Source organism: Tamandua tetradactyla, chromosome 1, assembly GCF_023851605.1.
Source record: "Tamandua tetradactyla isolate mTamTet1 chromosome 1, mTamTet1.pri, whole genome shotgun sequence".
Taxonomy (NCBI): domain Eukaryota; kingdom Metazoa; phylum Chordata; class Mammalia; order Pilosa; family Myrmecophagidae; genus Tamandua; species Tamandua tetradactyla.
This window is the reverse complement of record NC_135327.1, coordinates 72,798,807-72,822,447: the sequence shown is the minus strand read 5'-3', so window position 1 is coordinate 72,822,447 and position 23,641 is coordinate 72,798,807. Positions and strand designations below refer to the sequence as shown.

The 23,641-nt window shown below is 39.5% G+C and overlaps 1 protein-coding gene and 1 long non-coding RNA gene across 20 annotated transcripts in view; one reads left to right on the top strand and one right to left on the bottom strand.

The window, feature by feature from the left end:
* Positions 1-19,690, top strand: part of GRB10 (growth factor receptor bound protein 10) — a 242,892-nt gene extending 223,202 nt beyond the window's left edge. For 14 of the 15 annotated variants that reach the window (XM_077119279.1, XM_077119255.1, XM_077119245.1 and 11 more), the window contains 6 exons: positions 4,839-4,916; positions 5,842-5,958; positions 6,796-6,862; positions 7,097-7,184; positions 16,995-17,088; positions 19,169-19,690. In XM_077119279.1, the coding sequence (XP_076975394.1) occupies positions 4,839-4,916; positions 5,842-5,958; positions 6,796-6,862; positions 7,097-7,184; positions 16,995-17,088; positions 19,169-19,315 (591 nt within the window). In that variant the 3' untranslated portion in view covers positions 19,316-19,690. Of the gene's footprint in view, positions 1-4,838; positions 4,917-5,841; positions 5,959-6,795; positions 6,863-7,096; positions 7,185-7,307; positions 12,526-16,994; positions 17,089-19,168 lie in introns of those variants that run through there. The other variant, XM_077119270.1, reaches the window with a different exon arrangement.
* Positions 1-23,641, bottom strand: part of LOC143648801 (uncharacterized) — an 82,368-nt gene that overhangs the window by 17,324 nt on the left and 41,403 nt on the right. The window contains exon 4 of one of the 5 annotated variants that reach the window (XR_013158824.1): positions 20,671-21,591. The exons of the other annotated variants lie outside the window; for them this stretch is intronic. This is a non-coding gene — a long non-coding RNA (uncharacterized LOC143648801). Of the gene's footprint in view, positions 1-20,670; positions 21,592-23,641 lie in introns of those variants that run through there. 5 annotated transcript variants of the gene reach the window in all.

Below are 23,641 nucleotides of genomic sequence, written 5' to 3'. Positions count from 1 at the left end.
GCAATGGAAGATTGCTCATCCACAGCTAAATGCCTGAGTCTGTGGGTGACATGTTACACTTTTTCCCACATTGGCCTGAAGTAGTCACACAGCGCCACCCAACCTCAAATAGCCCAGGAAATACAAGCACACCACTTGAGTAGAGGGTTAAGAGACAGAAATACTTACTGAACAGACTCGATTACTGCCACACACGGGCACTTCAGTGTTTATTTACTCAGAAATGTGTCACTATTTGCAGCATTTCTGAAGCACCTGTACGCAAAGCAGTTTGAAAACCCAGGACTACCAGGTCCCTTCTGCCTCCTGCTCCCCCTGCTGGCCCATTTCATGCATTAGCAGACTTTTCAACCATGCTGTAGCAATTAACAAAAATATAAGCTTTTTTCTTATATAATGGCAGATGGTAACAAGGGAAAAATACATTTTCCCCTAAAAATATATCAAGATTAGAAATGAGGGCGGTTCGTTAAAACCAGCCATATTAATGATGGAAAAAGTAGAGTCATAGTATGCCTGCCCATCTGCATCTTTAAAACTTTATTTTGAAATTAAGATGAAATGAACATTCTTTGAAAAAACCTTAAAACTGAAAATTGTAGAAGAAATTGAGCCACGTTTTTCAAAAAATTAGTTTTACTAAATTGTCAGGAATATTTAAGAATATTTAAACTCTGTGCTGTGTGACCTGAGACATAATCTGCATACCGCTGCCTGGTGATGTTTTGCTCACACATGCCTCAGGTTCTCCTGTTCTTCAAGAATCTGGTCATGATACTGTGAGCCACTGATTGTACACTTTGAATGGTTATATAGTATATGAATATATCTCAGTCAAATTGCATTTAAAAAAAGAAGAAAATGAAGATTGGCATCAGTGACTAAGTGATGCAGAGACCTTTTGCGTTTAAGGAGCATTTGAGGGTCTCTTCAGAAAAATTGGTAGAGATTCAGAAGCACAGTCAAACAAAACCTGTTGCCATTTTTATCTCCAGATTATATTAGTATGAATTCCTGAAATTTAATGATTACAAGCCAGAGCACAGATATTTCCTGGATGCTGAGCCTTATGTGTGGAGTCAGTTTCTTTTTAATTTAGCAGTTTTTGGCAATGCATTAAAACAATTGCTTAAGATTGTTTTTTCCTAATAGTAAATGAAACATAATTTTAAATTGTAGTTAGCATATAAAGGGTGATATAAAAATTCAAATTAGTTTTTTAATTAAAAAAAAAGAACCTGGTCAGATGTGGCCTTGTAAGTGAAGACTCCTTCCTCAGACTAACCGGATAAATAAAATTCCCTCTCCATTACTGTGTGCACTATGATAACACTTATTTGGTCTGTATATGTATCTCCTACAAGATTCTGACTTCCTCAGATTAGAAAGTACATTTTAAATTAATTTTGTATCTCTGGAGCTGAGCCCAATATCTGCCACTAATGATGCTTCCCAAGTCATTCTTTAGCCCTTACTCTAACTTTTGATAGAGATAGCACAGAGAAATAAGCCTATACTATCTCATTTAAGAATAGAAATGTAAAAGGTTTAATTAAAAGATAAAGGAATTTAGCATTTTATTACAAGTGTGGGGGATTGTAATCAATCAGGGTTTATTGCAGGAATAAAAAGCAGGAAACATCAAAAGGAAGCTATTAATGCACAAATAGATAAATGGCAACGTAGAGTCCTTCCATTAGAGTGTTGTCTTGCATATTGAAAAATTATAGAAGCTTTTCATTAGACTCTAAACTTCAACCCCATTTGTGATTTTAAATTCTTAACCTACTGTATAGAAAGGATGTTTCTTAACATGCAAATATTGACTATGAACAGCCAAGGATTGTTGTTAAATCTGGGAAACATCCCTCCAGTCCCATTACGGACAGAAGCAAAACAACAGCTGTCACCTTTTTTTCTTCATTGCTTGGGAGTATCACATTCAATTTAATGTCAATAAGAAGTGAGAAATACATATTGCAAAAGAAGGGGAACTATTTCTGTATCATAATTTCTTCTTTTGAATCAAGAGTAGAAAGTAAAAAGTGAATGATAGATTGATTGGACTATGACCATTTCTTGAAAACCAATACAACTAAATAAACGGGAAAATAAGAGGTTAAGATGATTCATACTATATCTGATAAAGCGTTAATGTCTAAGCAATATAAAGAGCTTATGCAAATAAAACCACTACTTTGAAGGCCCCAATATATGTAAATGGGTGAGAGCATGGGTTCATAGTTGTGGAACTGCAGATAATAGACAACAATGAAAAGCATTGAACTTCTCTAGGAAAGGAAAAATAAATTTTAAAAATACAATACAAATAAGGTACTATTTTACATTTACTTAAAGAGGTAAATAAATCATTAATGGGGTAAGGATGAAAAAAGCAGAAAATTAGAAAATATTTTGAACTGAATGATTATAGAAATATAACATAAAAAGAACTGCTACTTAAAGTAAAACTTAAGAAGCAAATTTCTAGTTGTGTTTGTATGAAAGGAAGTAAGACTTAAAATCAATGACCTCTAAGTATCCCTTCCAAAATACTATAAAAAGGTCGTGAAATTAAAGCCAAAAAAAAAAAAATAAAGGAAAAATGCACACATATACACACACACACCATCTATATGTACTTAATAAGTACATATAAATTATGACGCATAGCTGCAAAAATACAATGATGAACAGAAAAATCAATCATAGTGGGAGATTTAAAGATAATTCTCAGAACAAAATATAGAAAACCTGAACAGAGTGATTAAATTTTACCACATATGTACATATACATATATATATATGTTAAGCACATAGATAGGTATGTCATTAGGTACATTCAAATTTAGAGTATTCGTATCTTCCTAATTGTCTTAAAGTCTAATTTGTCTGATATTATATAGTTACCTCTGCTTTGTGTCAATTACTGTTTTCATGATTTTTCTTTTGCTGTCTTTTTTCTACCTTACTAGGTATTTAGGGTATGTCTTTTATAAGAATGCTATAATTGCTGTTTGGTTTTTGTTTTCTCTTTTTATCTTAGTCTAATTTTCTTTTAATTAGAATGCTCATTGTGATTTAATTGTCAAATATATGATCATTAATATTTGTGTTTAATATACCATTTGCTATTTATTTTCAATTTGTCCTACCCACCGTATATTCCCCTCCCCCCTCTTTCTTTTGACCTAGTCAAGTAATTTTATTTATATTTTCTCCTCTGTTTGTCTTTTATTATGTTTCAGTGGTTACCTTAGATAGCAGAACATGTATCTTTAACTTATTAAAATTTAATAGAAATGAGTACTTCCACCACTTCCAGGCCAAAATAAGGACCTTTGACCCCATTTATGCCATACCCCTTTTACATTTTTTTCATGTATTTCAATTCTCTAAGTATTTAAACCTCTTAAGACATAAGATTGTTGCTTTATATACTTATATATTTTTAAATTATTACATATTTGCACTTTATTCATTCCTGAAGTTCCAGTCTTCTCTCTCGGAGCAGAGGGACTCCACTTAGTAGTTCTTGTGTGTGAACCTGCTGGCAATAAAATTCTCTCACTTTTTGTCTGTCTGCTAATCTTTTTTTATTTCACATTCATTACTGAAGGATCTGTTCACTGGCTATAGAATCCTGAGTTGGCGGTTATGTCCTTTTATATTTCAGCCCTGCATTGTCTTCTGGACCTCATCATTTATGCTTTTAAGGAATTCTGTTTGTATTTGTTTACCTTTTTTAAATTCTGCTGTCCATCCTCTAGTTGCTCCTGTGAAAGTAATATGTCTTCCTCTGGTTGCTTTTAACCTTTTCTTTTTTTAGCAGTCTTGCTATATGTTCCTAGATATGCATTTCTTTGTATTTATCTTACTCCTTGAATCTGTGTAGCTTGATGTCTTTTTTCAATTTTGGAAATTGGAATTCTTAATCATAATCTCCAAGTATATTTTCTGCCCTATTCTTATGCTTCCATTCTTGTGAGAGTACAGTTATACCTATATTAATTAGACCTTCGTATCATATTCTGAATATTTTTATTTCAGAGATAAACAAATGGTTGTAGGACATGGAACTGGAACTGAACTTACATCCCATAAGGGAAGTCAAGAGGGGGAGATACAACTCCCCCTCTTGATAACTTTCCTTTCTCTTTCTGACCCCACCTCTATCCTCTTTTTCTTTTTTTTTCTTTTTCCTTTGCTGAGTGGTTTGGGTGGTTAATTTGAGAGTGTAAGTTGGGAGGCTGAAAGAATATGAGATTTTGCAGAGCCTTGCTGTTTATTGTCAGCGTCAATAAAGCTTAAACTGCTGAGCTGGTTAAGCAAGTGAGGCTGGTGGGTAGAAAGAGTATTGATTTTGGAACAGGCTGTGAATGTTCAAATCCTGACTCCCTACTTTAACATGACCTTGGAATCTTGCTTCGTTTCCCTGTGCTTCAGTTCACTTGGCTAAAAAATGGGAATCATAATACTACATAGCTCATAAACTAGATTAAATGAAATGATAATACGAAACACTTAGAAGAGTGCTTGGTCCCTAGCAATACTCAGTAAAGTTAACTGCAGTTCTTGATCTTACAATTATTATGTCTTCCTGCCCTCCTTCCCTTCCCCACATTCCAAAATCAGCCAGTCATTGCCTTGTATGGGGTGACAATAGCAGCTGGATCAAGAGAAACATGTTGGATGTTTGTCCTTCAGTTTATAGACACCGTTAACAGACTTTCTGTACCTTACTTGGCATTGCCATTCACTTTCATGAGATTTGCCACATCCTACGGTTTTAGGGGTTCACAAAGCACTGGTGACTGACTCAAGCTTTTCTCCTTCAGTATGGAATGCTTCTTTACCAGAATTACAGAATCCCTCAGCAGAGGAAAGCCTTGCTCTCCCCCTTCTCAGCTCCAGTGGTAAGTAAAGTGCTTCCCTTTGAAAATCAAGTTTCCTTTTCCAGCTTTATGAGAATGTGTTCTGGATGCCTCGTTTCAGCCTGGGTAGCCAAGAGACACTCCAGAAAGAGTATGTGCCTTTTCAGGGGAGCCAATATGATTTTTTAGACTCGGTGGTGTAAATGCTGGGGGTAAATTCCTCTTCCCCCATCTTCCCACCCCTGCATCTTCCCTTCAAGATCCTTTAGGTGGCTAACTCTGTCTAAGCCCTCAAAGAACATAAACCACAACATTCAGCTCTACTGAAGAACTGCTTTTCCTGGCTTTGAATTTTGTTCTTTTAACTTATGGAATCTCTGGGTACTGTTGGCCCTTATGCTAAAGTCATTTTATGGTGAGAATTTAGAGATTCTGTGTACTCTTCGTGTATTTGGAAACTCGCTTTGCTGCTCAAAGTTACAGAAACTGTTCATCCTCTCAAAATATAGTCTTAAAGATTCCACGTGAGGTGTCAAATTATTCTCTAGCAAGAGTCCTAGTGCTTCCCTAAATAACATTCTTCAGGGGGTAGCTTAGTGGCTAGAGAGTACTGGGCTCACTCTTGGTATTTCTGTTTCTTATGTTTTAGTGTAAGCTAAGCAGCCTGTATGAGACCATATGGTCCCAATCTTACTGCTTCCAACTTGTCTAAGCTGGGCCTTTGAATACTACAAGAGGATTGGAACATTCCTCATTCTTAAAAAAATCAATGCCCTTTTATAGTCACTGAGTTTTCGACTTCAGCCAGTGAAATTTCAGGTTGGAAAGTTTAGAGGTGGCAGGAGGGGTATTCCCTTTCACCCTTTCGGGACCATCTGTCCTTTTGATAGTTTCATACCATGATCCCCTTCTGCAATGCTGAGTTGGTTTTCCTGCATTTTAAGGAAGGATGTTCCTTACTTTCCAGCGCAGCGTCTCTGAGAACTCCCTCGTGGCAATGGATTTTTCTGGACAAACAGGAAGAGTGATAGAGAATCCAGCCGAGGCTCAGAGTGCAGCCCTAGAAGAGGGCCACGCCTGGAGGGTAAGGCTGTTGTCCTAGGTCCATTGCGGCATCCCCACCACTTGAGTCTTCTCCCAGAAGAACAGCTCTGTGGGTGTTGGTCAAGAGGGTGAGGGGCTGGGGTGTCATCTGAGTTCACAACTGTAAGATGCAGCTGGCACGTCTGGGCTCTTCCACACTTCCAGTGGCCTCTGGCCTCCATGGTTCATGTCCAGTTTCTGCTGATGAGTTCATCAGTTGGTGGAGTGGACAGAACTCAGACCTTAGAATCAGGTCAACAAGTACTGGCACCATGGCCCTAGAGAATTCTTTCATTTCTGAGATTCAAGTTCTTAATCTCCAGAGGAGAAGAACATCAACCAACTTTTCAAGTGCTTTTGAGATTTCGAGATGATGTGCAAAATAGGGTGTGTGGCTCCCTGCACTTTAGCTTCAGATCTGCAAAAAAAGGAAGAGATCCCTGCAGCCCAGGAATTCAACTGAGTGGTGTTGGGAGAACTGCTTGAGTTTAGCAGTTGGCTCATGTTCTCTCTTACGTTAATGGGATGCTCTTGGCATTTTCATTGTGTATCTTCTGTGTGAGAAACAAGAGTCTCTGTGTTAACACTTGAAAAGCTAGAAATACACCAGAGTGGGGGCTGCTTTTTTCTATATTTTTGTTCCTAACAGCTATGCCCTACAAGCTTTTTTTTTCATAGTCAGTCAGGGGCTTTAGGCAGCTTTCATTTTGTGGGTAAAGGGTCATTTTTATCCTAGCCAAACCCCCCTTCTCCCTGCCCCAGGATTGTCTTCAAAGGGTGACCTGTTAGTCATGTCCCTTTGTTGTCATCTGTGCTAACCTGGGAATTTCTTTTGCAGAAGCGAAGCACACGGATGAATATCCTAGGTAGCCAAAGTCCCCTCCACCCTTCTACCCTAAGCACAGGTAAACATGGCACATTGACTGATACTTTTGTTCATAAGAAAATAAACTAACTCCTTTGCCTCCCTCTGTGGCCTTAAAGAGCCTCACAAGGTTATCCCTTCTCTGTGTACAACCCAAAAGGTAGACCGGTGGGGATAAAGGGGCTGTGAGTTTATCAGAAGTTAGTTGGGCTTTTAAGAAAGCAGCTCTGTAGAGGTACCAAGACCCTAACCTTCTTTTTCCTTCCCCCAACAGTGATTCATAGGACACAACACTGGTTCCACGGCAGGATCTCCAGGGAGGAATCACACAGAATTATTAAACAGCAAGGACTTGTGGATGGGTAAGGAAACAACCACTAATAAGGGCTCTCACTTTTTGAGGTTGCATTAAGCTGAATATTTATTTTGTTTAATTTTCAGAGCACCCCTGCATGATAGACAGTAATTTTGTCCTCATTTTACAGAGAAGAAAATGTAGCCCTGGAGGATTAAGTGCTATGCAGGATTTGTACAGCTAGGAAGTGGCAGAACAACAACTCCCATCCATTTCCATCTATACTTTTATCTATAATCATCCAATACTTCTTTGATGGCATTCAGACCAAGAATACAAGCTACTATTTTTACTTCATAAAGCAGTTTTGGTAATTTTAGAAGATATATATATATATTTGTCTGTACCTTTTGATATATGCACTACTATATATCAGTGAGCTTTTGCTGAGAACAAACCACCCAAACCTTAATGGCTTAAAACAACAACGATGCATTCTGTCTCAAAATTCTTAGGGTTAGTTGGGTCACTTTTCTCATCGGGCCAGCTTGGCTGTGGCTGCACAATCTTAAATGGCTTCACTCGTGTCTGGTAGTTGATGTGGACTGTTGCTGGCTTTGGTGACAAAGTGACGGGGCCACGTGTTTCCAGCAGGCTGCTTTGGGATTTTTCACCTGGGAGTAGTTACATGCTTCCCAGGAGTAGCAAGAGAAGTTAAACCCCAGTTCATAAACACTTTTCAAGTCTCTGTTTGTATCATATTGGTAATATCCCATTAGTCAACTGATATTCTGTAGCTAAACTCACTATCACTATGGGAAGTGACTACCTTGAGAGCGTGGATACAGGGAAATGTGATTTATTGGGGGGCGTTACTGCAACAGTAATGCGGTAATGTAGAGCTCCGCCTGTATCCTCTGGTTTCCAGGCTGCTCCTAGAGACACCTTCTGGCTTTCCTTCCCAGCAGAGTTAGGCACCCTGGTCCCTTCCTCTTCAGAGCGACCTCTGCTCAAAAAGTAGGTTCTTGGAAGCTGCGGACCTCAAAGAGCATTCCTTCTGTCTTTCATCTGAAATAATTTTATCATGGAAAATTTTAAATTTACATAATTAAGAATAGTATAAGGAGCATACATTTGCCCATTGTCCAGGATGGACTTGCAAATCTTATTTCATCTATTCTCTTTAGAACATTTTTTTTCCATTTCCTTGTTCTTTGGGGGGTATTTTAAAGGAGATCCCAGACATCTTGAGTTTTCACCAGTAAATATATTTCAGTGTGTCTCAAAAAAATGAGGACTTCTTTCTTATTGCACATCCACAATATCATTACATTTAACAAAATAAAACATGAATGCCTTAATAACATCAAAATCCAGTCTGTGTTCAAGTTTCTCCAGTTGTCACAGGAAAAAAGTGCTTTTAAAAATTTAGTTTGTTCAAATCAGGATCCACCAGCTGCAACTGTTTGATACATCTGTTCTTTCCTCTTAATATAATAGTCTCTCTCATATACCACTTTCTTTTTTAATTTCTTAAAAAATTTTTCATGTCTTGTTTGTTGATGAAATGGGCTGTTTCATCATGCTCTGAAGACTATCCTACATTCTGTATTTGGGTAATTATGTCCCTGGGGTTTCTTTTAACATGTTCCTCTACCTCTCACCACCCCCCCCCCCCTTATTGACTATACACTGGTAGTTAGAGGCTCAATTAACTTCAGATTCATATCTTTTGGTGAGAGTACTTCAGAGGCACAGCTGTGCTCTCCCCTTGCATTTAGTTGAGAAGCACATAACATCTGATTACCCTTCCAGCCTGTTACCAGACATAGGCTGTGGATTCTTTTGCCCATGCTCAATAACTAATTCCTGAGACACCAGGGTTTCAAAGAGAGAAAGAGTTTATTACGAGGCATGGGGCAAATGGCCTAGTGGCCCAAACTCTGTCTCCCCGAACTGCAGTAATTTATTAGATAGTTTTATTAGAGAAAAGGTAGGCAGGGTTTAGGATAATGAGTACGTGACCCCAGATGATGTAATTAGAAGTGATCTAATTATTGCGGATGCATAGATTGATTACATGCTTAGTCACAGAATGTGTGTAAGAAAATGGCAGAATGAGGTATAGGTGACTTGTAGGTTAAAATCTAAGCTATTGTGCCTGTCAGGAGGGCCCACTTAGGTTAAATCCGGTCTTGGTCATCAAGATAATTTGGGACTTGGAATGGACTAGTTCTGGGTAGACCCAAGACCCTTCATTAACAAACATTAGGGGCTGTCTTTAGTGATTACAAGGCTCTAAAATTGAAAAACTGGATAACTAGTACGGCTTAAGGTTAGTCACAAGGTTTTTAGAAACACAGGGGCAGAAGATAAGGGCTGTACAGCCATTATCAGAGATCAAGGCAGCTGGATTGCAATTCCGAGATTTCAGATATTTCCCTATCTACTCCAATATACCAGGAAGCAAAAAGGAATATTTATATAAAAATTCAGTAATCAAAATCATCCCTTAAATCCTGATTTCTTTGTTACAAGCCTGACCTTTTCCTTTTTGAGTTCCTCATCGCCATTGCCCTTGTGGTTTCAATAGTCAGGTTCGATACTTTGTTAGATGTTACAAAATAGTCATTTTTTGATTCTCTCATTCCTTCATTTATTAGCTAATTTTTTTCCCTGGTCACATAACTGGTTTCCTGGAAATAAAATCTGCACAAAAGAGGCAGCTAAATGCTTGATTCTTCCCCTTTATTTGTCAATTGTCTGAATAATGAGTTGTTGCTTTACTATCTTCCACTAGAGACAAATGAGATTGGTTGGTTTGGTTTTTAACCATCATTGTGAACTCACAAATTTTACGTGTTTGGTTTATTTCAGTCAAAACTTATTCTTCTTGATGCTCGGTTTGACTCCTCTTGGGCCAGTAGAGGTCCTTTCAAGTTGGCTCCTTTTATCCTTTTCACTAAAAATGTTTGACTTCAGATAAAATAAGATGGATATGGCTCACATGGTCCCTTTGTCTTAGAAGTGCTGAGTCTTTTTTGTGGAGAATGATATTTAGAAAGCACAGTCTGTAAGTCTTCTCAATGCACAGAAAAATTAATCATGGGTTCACATTGATAATTGCCAATTCAAATTTAAGATGACAGTGATGCCAGAGAGATTGAGACCTCAACCAGGGGCTGATGCCATGAGGTTCTTGACTCAGTCACAGGAAAGAATTCAAGGACTAGTCAATGTGTAGAGCAAAAAGTCTAATAATCTTGATGCCGGAGAGCCCAGAGGGTTCTTAGGAAAGTGGAGACCTCGACCAGGGGCTGACTGATGCCTTTAAGGTTGTTAACTCAGCCGCAGGAAAGAATTCAAGGACTAGTCAATATGTATAGTCTAAACTGTTTAGCAAAAGTACATGCTCAAATAGTGGTGAGCCTGGGTGTTCTCCAGTGGAGTAGAAGCCGTCTGACGTCGGCATCCTTGCATTATAAGGACTTGGTGGGGCCCTTCCTCTTCTAGTTATGTTAATAAAGGACTGATGAGCTGAACTTTTCATTAGTTCTTTTTGGGCACAGGCACAAGCGAGGGCTAAGTGTGCGTGCGCCTAAAGGAACTTCTTGTTATGGATCATAGGGTCACTTCCCCCTCCCTCCTTCCCTATCTAACTGCCTCATCAGGATTTTTACTTCTTTGATTTTATTGCATCTCTTTTTCTCTGAAAATTTACTTAATCACTTTGCTTTATCCTACCATGTGTGTGTGTAAAACATTCTGAAAATACTAATATTGATATTACTTCTAACAATAAGATTACCTATGTCAGGGTATGATTTATCTGCAATTCTTTGAATTCTTAAGGAATATTCCCATTAGTCAGGTTATTTGAAAATGTTGTGTTTGGTGCACAGGTGGTTCAGTGGTAGAATGCTCATCTTTTATGTGGGAAGCCTGGGTTCAATTCCCGGACCATGCACCACCCCCACCACCCCCCAAAAAATGTTGTGTTTTAAGTCACGTGAAATAATTTCTCTTTGTGGTCCTGCCACCAAACTGTTAGAAAGGCAACTTCATTTATTTATCATTTGTTTTCAGTTATTTTCCTTGTGGGCTCGGTGCTGCTTTTTAAATGATGTAAATCATTTCCATGGCTCCAAAGTCAAAACTGCAAAACAAAGCACGTTCCCCATCCATTCTACTCTGTGCCCCTGTTAAGTAACCTTTTTTCCCCCTAAATTTATTATTCTGTTGTTCTTTTGAAAAGTTTAAGCAAAACATAAATACTTGCTTTCAGATTCTGTCCCTCCTTAAGCAAAAGATGGAAGACTTGGATGCTGCTTACCCTCTACAACTAGATAACAATGCTCAGTGGATAGCTCCATAGCTGTACATGGAGCTCACCCTCATTTCTTTTTCAGCTGCCACATTCTCTTTTATGTAGATAGAACATCTACATAATGTCTGTCTGTCCTCTGGAAGGTCATTTGGGTTGTTTTCCAAGCTTATGTTATATTATGACTAACAGTGCCACTTCTTCATATATTTACTGGTGAATTCTTAGAAGTGTGAGTGTTGGGTAGGAAGTAAATGCTTATGTAGTATTGTAAGATATAACTTGCTAACACATGGTAGCTCCACCAGAAGTTTACAAAAGTGACTTCTCCCACAATCTCTTAAAGAGAAAGAGAGTAGGCACTGTGGCTGGATTTTAGCCAGTCTGATATTATAGTTGTAATTTGCACTTCTTTCATTGTGTGAGGGGCTGAGCCTCTTGCATGTGTTTAAGGGTTATTTGCATTTCTTTTTCATTTTTCACTTCTTAACTTTGTCTTCATATCTTTTGTCCATTTTTCAAATTGATATCTTAAAAGTTGCAAATCCTTTTTTCCAGTTGGTCATTTGTGTTTTAACTCTGTTGTTTGGTTGGGCAAAAATGTTTTTAAAAATAAATTTTGTGGGTTACATTTATTATTTCTGTCCCATATCCTGTTACTGGACAAAGGTGGTGGATTCCTTTCCCTGATGTGCTCAGATGACCAATTCCTGAGACACCAGGGTTTCAAAGAGAGAAAAAGTTTATTACTGGGCATGTAGCAGGAGAGCATATATAGCCTTTTAGCCCAAAATCTATCTCCCTGAGTTTAGAGGGCTTGAGGTTTTCATGGATTTTAGCCCAACAGTGGGGCTAGGGTGGAATTTTATTTCAGAATCACTTGGGAAGCTTCTTCAAAATGTGCGTGTCCCCATGCCTTCCTCCCTGAGATTTTGACATGTCGCGCTCTTCAGGGATTCAGATGCGATCTGGGAGGCGCACACAGCACCACAGTGACACGTTTAGTCTGATGTGGATCCTTCACTTTTCCAGCAGTACAATGTCAGCTGCCAAGCTACCCGGCTCATCTTTCTTAAAATTGATGTCCCAGTGACATCACTGGGACATTTTGAGGCTCACTTTCCGTTTACTCCAGGGCTGTAAACTGAAAATCAGTCTGTATAAGAAGCCCCAGGAACACATACATAAACTCAAACAATGTCCCTGAAGGAAAAATGTCCAATGTTAGGCTTTTCTCTCCCAGACATGCTAGAAACTTTAGAGGAGAAACTTTTTTTCTTTTTTTTAAACATTTAGGAGTCATTTCTAATCCTTAAAGCTACTGCTCTATGATAAAAGTGATATCTCAAATAAGTAATTTAGGGGCAATTTTATAGCCTCATGGGCAACAAAATAAAATTAGATCCATTCCTTACACTGTTTACCAGGACAGATAAATTCTGAATACATATGAGGTCTATGCAAAAAAGACTAAAGCCAAACAAAAAAAAAGAAAGGGAGAAGGGAGAAAAGGATAAAGAAAGAAAGGGGAGCAGAGAGGAAGTGAGTATGAGGAAGTGAGTATGAGGAAGTGGGTAGTAGGAAAAGCTTACGTGACTCTGACTGAAAGATCCAGAAGGATTGTAACTAATAAATTAGGATTTAAGGGATGATTTTAATTACTGAATATAAATATTCATTTTTGCTTTCTGATATATTGGAGTAGCTAGAGGGGAATACCTGAAATCCCGAAAATATAATTCAGCTAGTCAGATTTCCATTTTTACGATTACTGTCTAAAGGAAAGAGAGGTAGGGAGATAGGACCATCATGTCCCCCCAAGTAAACCCTCCTTGGTGGTATCAGCAGCAGTTTCTCTCTGTCCTCCTTGGAGCATCTAAGGCTCACTGTCGTTTCAGATGTTACACCTCAGGAGTTGTAGGAAACAAAAAACTAAGCGACCGGGACTAGGACCAGGACCAGTTAAGGAGTCAGAACAACAATGCCATACCTTCCACTGATTCCTGTGTTTAGGGAGGAAATGTGTTTCGAAAACAAGGCAATGTAATAATCAATTTCTAATCTTTACTAATCCCTGTAGAGCTCATAAGGGCAAACAATTTATGGAGCCAAACCAAAAGAAAACAACTTTCAAAGATGGTACAAAAATGACAGGTTTTATAAAAACAGTGTTTCCTATAGCTTTAGCCTCAAGTCATACATGGATTTAGAAAGAGAAAGAGGGCAGGAAAGAAAGGGACTGCAGAGCCTTGAATAAACCTGGGAGAGGTCTTTGAGATCCCTAATATCCAGGTGGCCCCCAGTGCAGGTAACTAGGTGTGTGAACTCATATGTGCACATATATATGTGTGTATGATTGTATGTATGAAATGCACACATGTGTGCATGTGTATGTATCTGTGTGAGCATATGAGTGTGTGGGCACACACGTCCCACCATCCCTGCAGGAATTCCTGCTGCTCACCTTGCTGGCTACAGCCCATTCCCGAACCTAGAGAACTATCTTTACAAAGTGACAAATCTGGCTCCATAACCCCTCTGCTGATGATTCTCTGGTGTCCCATCATCATCACTAGGGGACACATGGTTATATTCCTTCTGCTCCTGCACTCTCAGGGTTTGGTACTCTTACACTTTTGGGGTCAGTTTACAACTCTGCACACCAGATTGCATTCCTTGTTATGGATTGCATTCCTTGTTACGCTCACTTGACTTTTGCATTCTTGGTTATCCTTCTTTTGTCAATTTCTTGTCGAACTGGATTTTCATATTTTGCTGTTGTGACTATTATTATTTCAAGCTACCATCCAAGTGTTGGAGTGCAAAGCACTTTATGTGCCACAGCCATAATCTTCCAAACCGTCTTGCAAGGGAGGTGTTATTCCCTTTTTGTGGATGAAGAGACTGAGGCTGAGGTGGTAATTTGCCCATGATCACGAAGCTAAAAGGTAGCAAATCCAGAATTCTTGCTGACTCCAAAGCCATGCTCTTTTTACTCCTCTAGGCTTCTCAGCTTTAGGAAGCATTTCAGAGAAATGACCTTCAAGTACTACCTATAAACTCCCAGCCTCAAGAGCTCCAGTCCCTAACTCCAAAACAGATAGTATGCTCTCTCACCTCTGTGCCTCTGGCTGCTCATTCATCCTGCAGCTTAATATTTCCAGAAGGAAAATGGCAAGCAGTTAAGACAACAGTTGAGAAAGGGGAGCAGCACTGGCTTTTTCTCTGTGTGCTTCTAGAACCTATAAACTTCTAGATTTCTACTAGTAATAATGGCTTATTTTGAAATGAAATTACTTAGAGGAAAGAAAACAGATCTTAGAGGTAGAAGGAAGAACTTGGCATGCATTTCTGCCTAGAGAAGGAACAGGACTTTCTGGTCATCCTAGCTTCTCTTCTCCTGCAGGGTACAGTCTACCTACTGATCCAAAATTCTTCACTTTGATCCTTCTAAACTGCCTGAACCAAACCATGGAATCCATTCTAGGTGGTCTTGTCATGGTGTATTCTAAAGAATGTGGGTCCTGAGAAATACTGTAAAAAGTTGGTAGGGTCAGGTGAGTTTGGAACGCACTCCACACTGTGGCCTCCTTTGGAGAGTCACAATGAATATTAGCATTTTAAAGTCTCTGAGAAGTCTTGTAGTAAAATCTTTTTTACCTTTTTAGAGTAAGGATTCCCATTCTTCTTTAACTATTTTACTTCTTAACATTACAATCTTAAAACTGTTGGCCTAGCTGATTCCTGTAGTTTTATTTCTTATACCTTTAAAGTACATTTTTCTTAGTCCATTTCTTGTTCATGATTTGCATTAGGGTTTTAGGGCTTTTACCCCTTTTTTTGTTATCAGCTAATTTCAGATTTGTTCAAGTAAAAACAACAATGCTATGCTTTTCTCATTTAAACTTTTTTTTAATTTTGAAATAATTTCAAGACTATAGAAAAGTTACAAGAATATAATGAACTCTTCTGTCTATCTTTTACCCAGGTATCCCACTTGCTAATGTGCTTTATCATTCTCTCTCTCTGCTATTTTTTTCTGAACCATTTGAAAGTAAGTTGTGACAATTTAATCCTAATTATTTCAGTATATATTTTCCAAAAACTATAACTTCTTTTATACAACCATAGTACAGTTCAGAAAATCAGGAAAATAACATGGATATTAGCCAATATATATACCTACTCAGATTTTACCAGTTGTGCTACTTACATCCTTTATAGCAAAAGGAAATAAACTATCTTGCTCCTAAATACAGTCTTAAATCTAGCATGTCTTCTTGGTCTTAATCCTGGGACAGACAGTTCCTCAGTCTTCCCTTGTCCTTCATTCTTGACATGTTTAACAAGTACAGGCCATTCATTGTAGAATGTCCCTTGGTGTGGGGGACTAGTTTCTTTCCTTGTGATTAAATCAGTTATATGCATTTTTGGCAGGAACACACTAGAAGTGATGTCATAGCCTCTTCAGTATACCGTGTCAGCAAGCACTTGTCTTGGTTGGCCAGGACTGCTGTAATAAATAACACGCTGGTTGGTTTAAATAACCAGATTTTATTTTCTCATAGTTTTGAAGGCTAGAAGTCCAAATTCAAGGAATCTACAAACCATGCTTTCTTCATGTAGCATTCTGGTAGTGGCTTTCTGGCAATCCCCGTAACTCAATCCCTACTTCCAACATATGGCCATCTTCTCTCTCCTCCTGTGGCTTCTACATCTGCTCAGTTGTCTGTGTTTCTACCCAGATTTCCTCTCTTTGTAAGGACTCCTCCCAGGCCCACCGTGACTCAGTTTGGCCTCATTTTAATAAGATCTTCAAAGATTCTTTAAATGAGTTCATATCCACAGGACTGTGGTTGGGATTTGAGCATATCTTTTGGGGAGCATGATTCAATCCCCAACAGCATTCTGCATGGATTTTTCTCATTATTGGTGATGTTAATTGAACACTTGATGATGCTGGTATCTATCCACTTTCTCCACTGTGAAGTTACATCAGTACGTATTGGTGGGGAGACAGTGAGACCATGAGAAAATTCTGTTTCTCATCAGACTTTCCCCTGCTGGTTTTAGCATCCATTTGGAAGGTTTTTTCCTTAATTGGTTTTTACTGTGGTGATTGCCAAGTGGTAATTTTCTAGTCTGTCATTCCTTCTGTATTTATTTGCTTGGTGTTCTACTTTAAGGAAGAAATTTTCCATCCACCCTAGTAATTTGATCATTTATTGATTATGCCAGAATGGCCTCATGGATTTTGGTTTTATTCAGAAGATCATAATGCTTTACTTCTATTTATGTTGATGCCCAGATTTTGCCAGTGGGAATCACTTCAAGCTACCTCCTGTGCAGCTTTTATCAGATGGAGCTAGGATGCATGTGTATAGTATGTGCATATGTGAGCACACACATATACACAATACAAATATATCACTCTTAAGTTTTTTTGGGGGACGGGGAGGGGTGCATGGTCTGGGAATCAAACCGGGTCTCCCACATGCATTCTATAAAGTTTTTAAAATTGTGAATAGTAAGTTGATTCTTTTCCATTCCCAGGCTTTTTCTCCTCCGTGACAGCCAGAGTAATCCAAAGGCATTTGTACTCACACTGTGTCATCATCAGAAAATTAAAAATTTCCAGATCTTACCTGTAAGTACTGATGCTTTCATGCTAATCCTTTTCTCTTCTTCTTTTTTTTAATTTCTAGTTTAATTTTTAATGCAATTTCCAAGTTGGGAACTAACTTAAATATTAAGACTGTTCCCAGCTTACAGAGGAGAGACTTGCAAGAGTTTCTTTAGAAGTTTGTAACTGGAAATGTGGAACATCTCTATAAATAACATATTGTGCCAAGGCTCTCCCACATACCTGTTTACCTGGATCCTGGCTCAACAGGGAAGGAGGAGCAAGGTCAGATGATGGGTAGACTCAAAGGAGAGCTCTGTTAGCTAAAGAGGAGATGGCTATGAGCACATGCAGTGATAAAGAATGGAGTGAGTGGGTTGTGCAATAGAATTGACTGTTGGCCAGTTGAATCTAGGAATTGTCTGATTTGTGCTGGTGTGTACAAGGTTACATTGGAAGGTTGTAGAAAAACTGGCTCACAGCTGATAAGGAATTGTGTTCCTCATTCCACTTGAGCCTTGAATCAGAAGACAGATTCTTCTTTGGACAATTCCACAAACATAGTTGTGGGATATGAGTCAATACCACTTCTTTTTAACAAAATAGTTATGGTTAAATGTGTCTAATATAGTGTAACACTTAACTTTAGTGTACCAAAGTTCAAATTTTAGTTCAGATTTGGCTGTTATATCCTAGTACTTCCTAGAATTGACAATTTATTGGGGGATAAGATATACAATATTTTACATAATGAACTGATGCATTCTGCAAGTAATGATAATAACTTTCATGAAATGTTTCCTGTGGCGCACAAACCCAAGAGATGTTTTGCCAAAAAGGATGGGTACTTATTTTCCTCTCAGAGATTCCCTATCCACCTTAACAGACTGATATGAGGAAGCTTGAGGTAAATAAACACACCTGTTTCACTTAGTTGACCCTGGCGTTTTTCATACCTTCTTGACCTCAGGATCATTAAACACTCAGTCACCAGAGTGCATGCAATTATAGGAAGCTGTGGACTAGTGAAGGGTGAGGGGCATAGTCCTGGTAACTGTCATTAACTGAGACCTTGGGTTTGAGCCAGGTTTCCCAGATCCCATGAAAGATTACACACAAACGTGGGAATTGTCATTCAAGGGCAGGTGCCTTATTCACAATCATTTTTGTTTTCCTGTTGCATAATATTGACACTGATGTGACATGGTCCCAAGATATAGAATTCTCTGAGCCTTAAAGTATAAAATAAAATGCAGAATTATTTCTTGGCAGACAGAGTATATAATACCATTCTTCCAAATAACCCTGAATCCTAGACGATTCAGAATAAGAGTAACATGGGACTTAGGGTGACAAGATTGCAGCCTCTGTCTTGAAAAACAGACTCTGGGATGGACTTTTAGCTCTAGGAGTGTTTTTGGAGTTAAGGAGTGGTTCTAAGTTTATTAAAAGGTTTAAAACAGTAGTGAGCCTTTTCCATTCTGTACCATATTGCAGTTATTGAATCTAAAGCTTATTGAGTTAAAATAGATGTCAAGAATACAGTTCGAGCTCTCCACGAGATACTGGTAAAGTTCCTCACTTTTAATCAAAATAGCTACCAAACACTCTAGGACCTGGGAAAGCTGCTTCATTTTCGTGATCTTACTCATCCCTCACTTATAATCCAAAAATTGCTTCAGAACTGAGCAAAGTAAGCTTCAGATGGTGTAAAAATGTTGCTGAGGTTACATAATGAGAGCCTGTTTCTGGGCATCCTCCATGGAGCATGCTGTGGGGAGTGGATACTCAAAAAGTAAACAAGCTAATATAACTTGAGCTCATGTGCGTGCTTCCTTTGTCACAGGTGAGCCAGCCATGGCCGCAGAACTAGCTGGCTCATCCAGTGATACTCATCAGTGACTTAGCAGCACCCGGGGCAAAACCAGCTCTCTGACTTTAACATCCTGATTTGTTTTGAGCCCACTTTGCTGCATCCATGTGTGAATATGTAACCCTTAGGAATCCAACTGTGGGCAGGCCAAGCTGCCACTGAATATGGGCCCTCTTTCATTTCCTTGAGGGTTTGGCCGCTAACTTGGAAAGTGTTCTTTTGTCTCTCTAGTGTGAGGACGATGGACAGATGTTCTTCAGCCTTGACGATGGGAACACCAAGTTCTCTGACCTGATCCAGCTTGTTGACTTTTACCAGCTGAACAAAGGAGTTCTGCCTTGCAAACTCAAGCACCACTGCATTCGCGTGGCCTTATGACCTCAGCTTTGCTCTTGGCTGAAGACTGGAGGAAGTTACACTGGAATGAAGGGGAGAGGTCTGTACATCGGCTGAGAATACACATCTGTACTGCACCTTGAAACTCACCCGGAGAGACATGGGTTCATTCAGTGCCAACTGACCAAGACTGACTAGTTCATTGGACCTAGAAACGATTTGCTCTTAGGAATCCAGCAGGAGCGCCTCCCTCTCTGCGTTTGCCAAATCAAGCAGGGTATGGACACCAAGTGCAAATTGGAGAATAAACTGGAATGATCGTCTTGGCTGGGCCACGTAGGAACAAGAACCGAAGAGAAGTAATCAAAATGGACTCTTGCCCTGGAATAATCTTGACAATTAAAACTGATATGTTTACTTTTTTTGTATTGATCACTTTTTTGCACTCCTTCTTTGTTTTCAATATTGTATTCAGCCTCTGTTAGGAGATGTGGCTTTTCAGTTCATACAGGACATAGAAACAGTTTTGAAAGGGCAGAATTCAAAGACTGAATGTGGGTCCCCCAGTGTTTCCAGAGGGCAGTTCCCCCCTCTGCAGATGACCATGGTGTGGATTCAGCTCCCAAATAACAAAGCACCCCCACCCCTTCCCGGTATACTTGAAAACTTTTTTTTTTTTTAAATAAAAGGTGTCAACTGTGGTAGGCATTTGACATGTTTTGTGGGCCCAGGCCACAGGCTATTAAGCATTTCTCTATGCACGGGTGTTCAGTAATTCTGTTATTGACATGTCTTGTCCTCCGCAGTACAGGAGATTTTATTTCTCTGGAAGAGTCACGTCCACAACAAGCAAGTCTGGCTGGCCTTGCCTCTGGTAGGACAGAGGTCAGCCTTCCTGAGACATACCTAGTACCCACAGTCTACCGACAGTGCCACATCCTCCGCCGGGGGCACATTCAGCCTTGCGTTTTTCACAGCATTTGGCCTATTCTAGAATCATCTCTGTCTTATCCCCTAGTGCAGTGGTGTGAGTCATTTCACAGCTGATCTTCCTCTGGAGTTGACAGGATCTCAACAGAAAATGGTACCTGGTTTGCATCCCTGCAGTGTCCTGTGAGTTTCCATGGTGACAGAAACACAAACATTGAAAAGGGCACAGACACCAACTGACATTTAAAGGTCATTGCTTTAGGACCTCCATCCTGCTGTAAACCCCATAAGCCAGCAAATGCAAGGCAGCTAGAGGCTGGGGGGTCAAAAGTACCTCACCATGATTTTGGACATGGAATTGTTTTAGCGGCACAACACTTTGCTCCCCACCTAGAAGATGAGTCAGACGCTGGCTCGAGTTGCTCCCTTGGGTCCCCTCTGACTCCCACCCCCACCTTTCTCCCACAGGTACCACACCTATTGCCATTTCCCTTTAGCCAAGTTTTCAGGTATGAGAGTGGCTATTTCTTTACCTTTGATCTCTGCAAAGCAGCAAGGGCTCCCTTGACAAAAACACAGACTACTGTGGTGAAAAAAATTATTTCCTTTTCTGAGATAACTCGTAGAACACTTGATCATTTGCTCTGAATATATGCTAGCCACTGGATTGCTTAAAACCTGCCCTGCTGAAGTGCTCCCAAAGGAACAACATTTAATGGCTCTTAACTGACATGTCTAGTTTAGGACAGACATATAAGGAGCGTCAGTAACATAACAGCTGTAAGTCAGTCTATGAAATAGAAACACTGTATTTTAGTTTTCTGATCACACGCTAGTATTTTCCATGATGTTGTCTATTTATAAAATTGAATTTTTGGTAAAATGTATTTTTAACCATAAATGCTAAATTGCGTCTTCTTCCTTTTATATCCAGTTAAGCTTTTAAACAATTGACAAGTAGGAAATAGCTGAGTTCAGAGCTTGGCTGCAGGCTTCCACTGAACTTCACTTTAAGGAAGGAGACTTCAATCACACCATTATTCTTTGTTTCTCTTCACTGGTTTGAAGTAATACCTTTTCAATTTTGAGCCTCCAGGATTTCTCTTTTCTGTTTGTGTAGACAAGTTCCATTAAGGCATAATCCCTCTCTCACGCCTCTCTCCAATAGACAGCTAGTATTTGCAGTATTTCCTATTTATAAATATGTGTTTAAAGAGATCAAAAGTTTGACTCTGATTCCAATTTTGTACGTAGATGGTTTGACGTAGTCTTTTGTACTTTTCCAGCCTAAGTGAATGGTTGAAGAATGTAAACCGCCTTAGTGTGGCAACAGACTTCCTGCAGCCCCTCACTCACTTGCCTTTGTGCTGGGTAGCTGGAAATTTCACCTAAAAACAAGACGAAAAGAACAAATCCTTTGAGTCTGCTAGCTTCTGGCTCAGCAAACCAAGGGCTGAAGGACATTTGACTTTTATTTTTGTATTTAAATGACATGAATGTAAAGGGGACAGCTCAGGGTTGTTTTGGAGCCTGTTGAATTTTTATCTCTACCTGTGATTTTTTTTTCTAAGTGAATATTCCATGTAGCAACCTGGACAAAGTTGAGAAGGAAAATGCCAAATGCTTTGGGATTAGAGTTTACTAGGCTAGCTCTGTTACATTAGGCATTGGAGTTCCAGAAAGTTTGTTAACCTTGAAGAAATATGTGCCTCAGTCTAGATGTTTTGTCTTCTCTTTTCTTCACTTAATACCTGACAGATTGACCAATCAGTGCACCTTTCTGGGGGCGAGACCTGCTCATTGTAGATCGTGTTGTCACAGTACAAGCTGTAGGGACTGCAAAATGGCCTGATGTTTAAAAGATTTCAGGGTATTAACTTAAAAGACAAAACCTAATTCCATGTGCTTTGCTTCATTCTGTACATAAGCTCTTTGGCCCATGAACCTAATTGTAAACCTTCAGGTATTTTTGTAAAATAAGGGACTGATACTCTGTTTCTTGTAATTAGAAATAAACATCAATACAGTGTTCTTCATTTTCTATTGCTGGTTATGTCTCTTTCTGTATTTTAAAACATGGGTGGTCATCCACTAAAAACCTTTGGAAGTGCCTTGGAATATCAAAAATGTGGTTCCTGTGTTTCCTTCCACTAGTTAAACACTAGCACAAGGCATTTCTAGCCATTCTAGACAGTTGAGGCCTTAACCCTGGGTCATCTGGGTGGCAGTGTACAAGCGTACTTGGCCCTGTGGACATGTTGAGTGTCCCATCTCAATCCTGCAGTCCAGGTCAGGAAGCTGCTCAGCACTCAAATCCTGGCACTGTGTCGGTACCAGGTTGTCTTCTCTGCCTCTCTTCCTTCCGGCACCTCCATGGTGATAATCACATGCTGGCTTAATCCTATTTGAAGTGGAGTCGAGCTGATCACCCAGAAAAGGTTCTCAGCTTCATTCATCTCTGCTCCTTTTAACCACTCCAGGATATCCCATGGTCCCTGAGAATCTACACTTGCCTGTTAGGGGTAAAAATAACTGGGGCATGTCACTCAGTTCCAGGTGTCAGAAATTGCATTTCAAAGGGTCCTCAGCAAAGAAGCAAATTTACTGGCTCACATAACTGTATAGTCTGAGGGTAAACTGAGCTTCACAGCTGTCCCAGTATCTGGTCTCTTTGCCATCCCTCACTCTGCTTTGTTGGTTCCATTTACAAGGAAGATTACTGTCAGCTCCAAACCCATACATTTTTCTGTTTCACCCGAACTCTACCTCAGGATTCCCCATCAACTGAATTTTATCATGTGCCAATCACTGAGTGCCCAGTCAGACCAGAGAGTGGAATGACATTGAGCAGGCAGCAGGCAGGCCTTCCATAATCAACTTAGTGATGCACATTAAATGCACTGATCAGGACTGCACATGAGCACATGTACCGCTCACCCCTCTATAGAGGACACTGCACCTAGACCTCCACATAAGATCACAAAGCCTCCCAACCATGTGCAGAAGAGGAGAGTCTTACTCTTGATTTCTAGATAAGAAAACAGGTGCAGAGAGGTTAGGAAACTGGCCCACACTGTACATGCAGATCCAAGATTTGGTAGGCTCCAAACATACCATCAGGTAAATGATATTCTTTTAATTTGCAACATAGTTCATTGGTTTAGATTTAATGTAAATTTAATTCATTAGTTTTGCATTGCAAAAGCATGATCGCCAATGGCCAGAACGGTTCTGGACCATGTTCATGTGTGATGAACACATGAGACGTGTACAGCAAAAACAAAGTGGGAATATCTTATCCCACTTGTCCAAGCATGAGTCTGACCTTGTGGGGAGTGTCTTCAGGTCTGCTCTGTGGAGGGCTGAGCCTCAGCTGGGCAGCTCCACTCACTTCTGGGGATGAACATGGCCTCCGTGTTGGGGTCCTGGAGTCCTAGG